This window comes from Lineus longissimus, chromosome 8, assembly GCF_910592395.1.
Source record: "Lineus longissimus chromosome 8, tnLinLong1.2, whole genome shotgun sequence".
Classification (NCBI taxonomy): domain Eukaryota; kingdom Metazoa; phylum Nemertea; class Pilidiophora; order Heteronemertea; family Lineidae; genus Lineus; species Lineus longissimus.
This window is the reverse complement of record NC_088315.1, coordinates 5,024,165-5,031,417: the sequence shown is the minus strand read 5'-3', so window position 1 is coordinate 5,031,417 and position 7,253 is coordinate 5,024,165. Positions and strand designations below refer to the sequence as shown.

General features: G+C 39.7%; 1 protein-coding gene across 12 annotated transcripts in view; it reads right to left on the bottom strand.

The window, feature by feature from the left end:
• Positions 1-265: 265 nt before the first annotated feature.
• Positions 266-7,253, bottom strand: part of LOC135492361 (paired box protein Pax-6-like) — a 129,794-nt gene continuing 122,806 nt past the window's right edge. For 10 of the 12 annotated variants that reach the window (XM_064778779.1, XM_064778790.1, XM_064778784.1 and 7 more), the window contains 5 exons: positions 6,375-6,457; positions 5,262-5,428; positions 4,720-4,835; positions 4,270-4,389; positions 266-3,717 (listed from right to left, as the gene is read on the bottom strand). In XM_064778779.1, coding sequence (XP_064634849.1) covers positions 3,596-3,717; positions 4,270-4,389; positions 4,720-4,835; positions 5,262-5,428; positions 6,375-6,457 — 608 coding nt within the window. In that variant the 3' untranslated portion in view covers positions 266-3,595. Of the gene's footprint in view, positions 3,718-4,255; positions 4,390-4,719; positions 4,836-5,261; positions 5,429-6,374; positions 6,458-7,253 lie in introns of all 12 variants that reach the window. The other 2 variants (XM_064778787.1, XM_064778788.1) reach the window with 2 other exon arrangements.

The following is a 7,253-nucleotide window of genomic DNA, read 5'->3' as shown; positions in this document are numbered from 1 at the left end:
GGTGTCCGTGGTACCTGAGCTACTCGTAGCCTTACTAGGGTGATGGATTGGCTCCCCCAGAGGCTGACAGAGGGGTCTTGATGATCTCCCAAGGACAGGAGGAACTCCAAGGCTTACTTGGAGAGTACAGTGCAACAGAAGCTGCCAAAGCCAGAAGGCACCTGATGGTGTCTCAGGTACATGAGGAACTCCAGGGAGGGGATGATAGAGTTCCCTCCCCGAAACAGCCAGTATCGTTGGAAATAGACAAAATGAACGTATAATGTTATTTAGATTATTCGATAGAATTTTATTGACATTATGTTGCGATACACAATTTTTATTTAATTATTTTGGCTCACAGCTATGAAAAACGTACTGTTGAATAATGTAGATCTTTGAGAGCTTTGTAGAACTCCGCCGAGATATCAACGCAATGCGTAATGAGATACGTCATCCAATGTTGCACCAATGTTGCATTGCGCTGACGTCCGGTTTGGCAGACGATAGAAGTAACAACTTCTGATAGCAACCTCATCGTCAGAGGTTGACTTATTATGCAATATTCATGTGAAGCATTATGAAATAACTGTTGGAACAAGGTTAGGGAGTACGTGACTTGTTTACATTTGAGTATTGGCAATACATTTATGTACGAAAGTTCGCCCCCCAATCCCCTCCCATAGCTAAAGCCGTTGTCAGAAGTCTTATGGTATCTGGAATACATGATTGGTTGAGTAACCCATGTTTTTAGATGACTCAATGTGAGAATAAGACCGGGGATTACTTTGTGCTTGTAGCTCAGCCATGTAGTGAACCAGACAAAGGAATCGAAACAGTGCTATGAATGAAATGTTATGTGACGAACACTACGGAATCTTCCATGCCTACCGTAGCAGTGGTTGATTGAGTGTTTTAGATTGTTTTATACAATACATCTGGAAAAGTGATAATGGTGATGACATTCGTAGGATAAACATTAATTGAGTGCTTTGCCACTGTATGGTGTCCTCGAAACTGATTTGATTTTTTAATGAGAGCTTATTCCCGTATTATGGTTTTACTGGGCCGTTCAAAACTCCCCATTTCTATAACCGTTTTGCAACAGATTCCTTTCATAGAAATACAACGGACATTTGTTAAAATACATACTTTTGGCAACCAATTGCATTAGAATTAGAAAGCAATAAGATTGGGAGGCAAGACTTGTGGAATCTGAGAATGCAAGATTTTCGTTTTAAAACCTCACCATGGAAAAAAGATGACCATGACCAATAGTTTCGAGTAACGAATGTGCAGCGCCAGGACTCCAAAATAGGAGGGGGCGGTTTTCATGAAATAGAAGGGCAATTCAAAATGGAGTCTGTTATTTACTTCATGCAGCTAAATGGCTTTTTCGGTCAATTTGATTTGTACCAACCAAAATATGGTCTTTCGTTTCCCCGACCTTCCTGGCGCCTTCTCCTGTATCATTGCTCACCAGAGAGTACATTAGCCTTCCAAAGTTAACTTAATCCAAAACTACTTTAAGTACAGTTATACATATTTTTTAGTATTGCACCGTGACGTTGAGATTACGTAACTAAAAAGCACACACACGAAGTCTAACAAAAGTTCGATGTTCGGCCATCTTGGATGGGTTTACAAAAGTGAATTGAGATTTCTTTTCAAGACGAGAACTGGCCTATCCGGTCCAAAATAGCTATGCATACTACAAGACCATACAACTGTAGTAAGTAGACAGTTTCTAATCTTTGCAAACTAATATCGCAAACACAAGTGTTTTTAGTCGCTCTACGCTCAGTCATTCAACCGTCGATACACACCCAAAACTAACCGAACTTGAGTGTGATCTACGGCTGGATGACCGGAGGCTGCTATCTTCATCGGATTTGAGACAATGCTGAACAGTCGTTTTACCTATCCATATCCTGGTCTAGTTTGCTAAATCTTCATCACTAAAAGTGAAAAAGTCGAGTATTCTCTTGGATAACGTAAAACACACAAATAAATAAATCACGATAAAATTACTGCTATCAGTGTCTGAGAGAAAAAAGGAGAAAAATAGTCATTTGGCTAACAAATAGAACATGAGCTATCAAAATAGAGGTTAAACTATCAGATAGACTTATACATCATGTTGCATGAAGTGTCCTTATACGGCAAGATCTGGGCAAAACTTCAAATGCGAGCTGGTTTTGAAATGGAAATTAGTTTCTGTCGTCAGAAGAATTAGTGGTGTTCATAGCTAAAAAGCGTGACCTCCCCCCATCACCAAAAGTGACAAAACAGTCACTGTCAGACTGAACAGATGTTGACTCTTTTATCCTTCTGATGCATAAATGAGAAATGGCATTGCGTAACAAGCTACAATCGCTTTTTTTCCATATGTGGAGACTGTGACGTCCTCATATGAACAGAAGTACCAACAAATTTGTCCCCGAAACCACTGATAATTTTTATAGATTTTTAATAAATAGTACACAAGTTAGCGATAAATAAATGCAGCAATGTTTGGTATTCCCAGCAGTCGAATTCAGTTGAGGACGTCACAAACTCGTCTGCAGTGAATGATTTACGCTTTGTTATTTGCTTTTGTAGATAAGGATGCTGAGCATTTTGTTGATTTGTCCCTGAACCTATGGACCACGGCTGTGGGTGAATGTCTATTTCCAGCGACTCTCCATATTTCTCGACATCCTACGAGATATCAAGAGATTTGGTGAGATTTCTAAGCACTGTATTTTGAAAAGTATTTTGCCAAGAACAGTGTATTTCTATGATGAAATTATAACGAAATCTCTTGATAGTTCGCAAGGTGACGTGAGAATTTTTGAGATCTCGCGAGAATTTCATATTATGCAATATTCACTTGTTTTATTTACAAGATTAAGGTTTAGACTTGAATAGATGCAGATAATGAAAATCAGACCAAAAGATTGGCAAGATTGGGTCCATTTCACATTGTCATGGTTGAGAAATTAGAAAAATGTACCAGATGCTGGGCTAATTCTCCAAAACGGGAGAAAGAACTCTGCTGTCGGAGACTGAGACAGCTGTAAGCCTACCATGTCGTCTTCACGAAACCAACAGTACTTTCAACATTACAAAACAAATATACAATAAGCTTCTTCATATGAATAGTAACTACTATAGACACGTGACTACCACTATGAAATGTACTATACTAATTTACATGCATTGAACAATGCTGGTCATTGAAAATTGTCTTTTTGGCTCTTTGAATCCTTAAAGCACATTTGAGCCTAATATTGTCTTTTTATAGTCTTTATACCAATCTGAGTTTACTCAGACAACGTCTGACACATCTTCAACAAAAGTTTGGATTCTGATATGTAAATGTGCCCATTAATTAGGTCCATTTATCCATCCCTGAATTGTCTTGTCATGGCTTGACACCCTAGTACCAAAATGACGTCATCCTCCCGAATTGTCACTCGTGAACTAACCAGTTTCACATCGATAATGTTCCTTCCTTCAAATCGAATTCCCATGCCAATTGCACAAAAAGAGTTCATTTCAAACGTCACCCAATGATGCCTTTTCGCTTCATCCGGGACTTTTAGTGTTCAAGGTCACCAAACATGGTCAAAGGTCACTGTATCCTGGACCAATACTGTGAGGCCATGTGCGAGGCCATGTGTGCTTGGGCGACGTCCTGAGCTGATCCACCTCCTGGGACTTGTACTGGTACGGAGACGCCCGGTGATATTAAGCCTGGAAAGATAAAGATGGAAAGGTTGAAAAACATATACTGGCTCTTTTCCTAATTTGCGCGATAAGAATGATTGAAACTGGAAGAGAGAGTAAAAATTGTAGGACAGATTGCCCAATATTGTTTATAAAGCTAACTGTGTCCAACTTGACGATCAACTCCCAACTTAAAATTTCATTTGAAGGTAAGTTTTAGACTCCTTCATCAACGAATTTGTGACATATTACCAATGTTATTCTGTTAATGAGCCAGTTACTCTAGACAAAAGCTAGGGACCAATTAGTCCTTGATATCAAGGGATACATTACAACTGGGCTCGGTTGTTCAAAACAAGGTTTGTCACTAATGCTGGTGTAAAAATAAGTTGGCTTTTATTCTAAGGACTTTACTGAAGGAGATAACGTTAAGTTAAGTTAAGTTAACGCCAGCGGTGGTGACAAATTTTGTTTTGAACAACCAGGCTCAAAGCGCAAGATATTTAAGACTTATTTATGTGAGTAGGAGGTATATTAAAGGTAAGCGGAAAGATCGAATAAGTACCCAGGCCATCATACCGGTTGAAGCGCCATTTGCTTGATGCGTCATGTGACTCTGCATGCTTGCTGCTGCGTGGGGGTTACAGGTGGGCCGGGAGTAACTACTCAAGCTGAGGGGGTCATAGCTTCTAGCTGTTCCTGAAACAAGCAAAGATGGTTAAGTAAGCTGTTTGAATAAAGGAAAAGGAAAGGAGAGCGAATTCCATTGGATTCTATTGTCTGACATACACTTGGCAAGGCCAGCTTGGACTGAATTTACATCTTCTGACCGCCAACCAAACGATGAGATGTTACTTTCTGTTTCGTTTCAATCAAATTTTCGTAACACTCACAATATTTCTTTCACAAACAACTGGGATATCATCGTAGACTTGGTTACTTCTAAAGAGGTAGATTTTACATATTATGAGGTTTTTCTATTTATATATATATCCAGCTATACTGGTTCTTAATTAAAGTGTTAATTACCTGTATATCCTCCTGGTAACATACATGAATATGATGATGGTGAATTCGTCGATTGCAGACAAGCTGGGTTGGGAGGGATGCTATTGGACAGACTATAATTTGCCACTGGGGCCATGCTGCAAAGCGAAGAAAAAGGACTTTAGATGACCATTTCGTGGAGGAAATTAGTCACGCATTATAGTATGGGAAAACAATGTCTTGAAACGGCCTGATTTATGTTCCGTCACTAATCCGATTGATAAACAATGAGGTCTGACGAAATGGTTCAGCATTTGACGATTTAAATATGGCTGAAGCGTTCTGGTGGGATTGTTTTGAAATGAAGAGATTTTCCACATTTCTGCTCATGTTTGTTTAAGTTCATCGTAAACTTCCAAACCTCCCAATCACGTAACAAAACCCAAGTCCTTCAGAACATTTCATAATCTGTAGTTGAAATTACTGTAAAGGCTGACTAAAACTCGTCAGTAATCGCAACTTCTTCTAGTGACGTCATGACACAAAAGTCACATGACAGTAGTGTGACGAATCACGTGACTCACCTGTATGTTTCTCCCATTGTTGCTATGGGCTGGTGAATAGACGGATACATGCTGTTGGGAAAACTACTGTTGATGGGAATGCGACTGCCTCCATTGGCTGCATCTCGTCTTTGGTTCCGGAGCTTCTCCTCCCGCCGCCATTTTGCTCGTCTGTTACTAAACCAAACCTGGAAGTAAGCAGAAGGAATGCAAAAATTAGTCACTTGGCTTTGAAAACATCTGTTGCGAAACAGCAAATTTTGATCTCATCTCCTTCAAAGAATTTTAAAGTCATCTTTCCTTTGACATAACTTTATTGACAGATTTTACAAATAAGGAAAGACTATATTTAGATCATAATTCCTTTGGGTGCCTATGTCCGTGGCAACAAAATTATTGATACAACATTATTATACTAGGTTGTCGTTACGATGAAACCGTACATATTGTCGCCATATTGTGGGAAAGCTCGTACACGCGACCACGTACACACTGGGGAATAGAGGCGACAGTAGCCCGTTGATAATTATCAAGCTAAATCAGGCATGTATTATTCATACGATCCATCTCAGTAAGCCAGCCCAAGCAGAAAGATAGGAGATCCCGAGAAATTCCTCAAAATTGCCTCCGTCATATTTCAGTTTTCACTAGATTACATGGAGGAAAGGGGTACAGATCCTGATAATAGCGACCAAGAGATTATTAGTAGATTTATTTCCATCCGTCGTCATCTTGCGCTGGCCTCACGTTAATTAAACTAACATTATAGGATCGCCTGCGAAAGCCTACAGCTCATCTTTCTCAGATAGGGGATGAATACCATTTTCTATTGGTGTGTACGCAATGCATTATTGGCGTGTACTCGCATGTATCGTTAGGGTGGTTTGGCAATATTTGGCTTGTATTGGTATTGTTGGAATTCATTCAGGGAATTAAGGATGCATTACCTGGCTTACCAAAGGATTCCCTTCCCCTTAATGAGATTTTTGATGAAATTAACAAGCTTGAAAATATGACGGCCGGAAGCACCATGAAAGAAGGAAAAGGCATATTTTTTGAAAGTTACCCATGACAAAGCAGTCACCTGAAGTTTCAGAGACAGGGTTCTGCAGAAAACGGAAGTTGAATCCTTACCTGTATTCTAGCTTCTGGTAAGTCTATTTTTTGTGCTAATCTTTCACGCGCGAAGACGTCTGGGTAATGTGTTCTTTCAAATTCTAAAAGTAGAAGAAGAAAACAAAATTTACAGCGCTTTCAAAAATAATTCAAAATTGAAGTCAGTTGGGAACTTTCTGTCAAGACGTCAGTCACCACATTCATGGCATCACTTGACCATTTCACTTTCCAGAGAATCCAAGGAGCAAGAAAGTTAAGCATCAAACCACACAAACACATAATAAGAGACATGTTTCGCCAGCCTGTGTTCCAAAAGACGATAAAGGAGGGCTATTGATACAAGGGACTACAAAGCCATGATCATTTTGTCACGTGTCAATGACGTCAAATGAAGCATCTCTCCTTTTTCATCGTTGGCACCATGAGCAGGTTATGTGGTGGGCTTCTCCCCTTAAATTTCAAAACGTGCCAAGAGTGACACTACCCCTCTGCCACGGCTAGTATATACGAATCGGCAGAACACCAAAATATCAACGGACTTTGACCAAAACACAACACTGGCGAAACAAATCTACAAATTGTTAAAGTAAGCTATGGAAAGCAACGCTGATGTTGCTTCGGTGTTATGGTGAGGAAGGAAAAAATGAAGAAAGAAAAATGAGAATTGTTAGACACACAAGGTAACATTGTTATATTGGTTATTCTGGTGCCAGTGAATTTCACAAGTTTCCTCGTGATTTTGTTCAATGCGCATGTGCCTACATGCGGATCTAGTCCACTTCCGGTATATCGGAATTGTGGACGGAAATCATAAAGGTACATGTATGTGTCCTTGTGAAGGCTTTTAACCCACTACAGACTGAAACTGATATTTGCCAGAATGGAGCAGTTAAGATC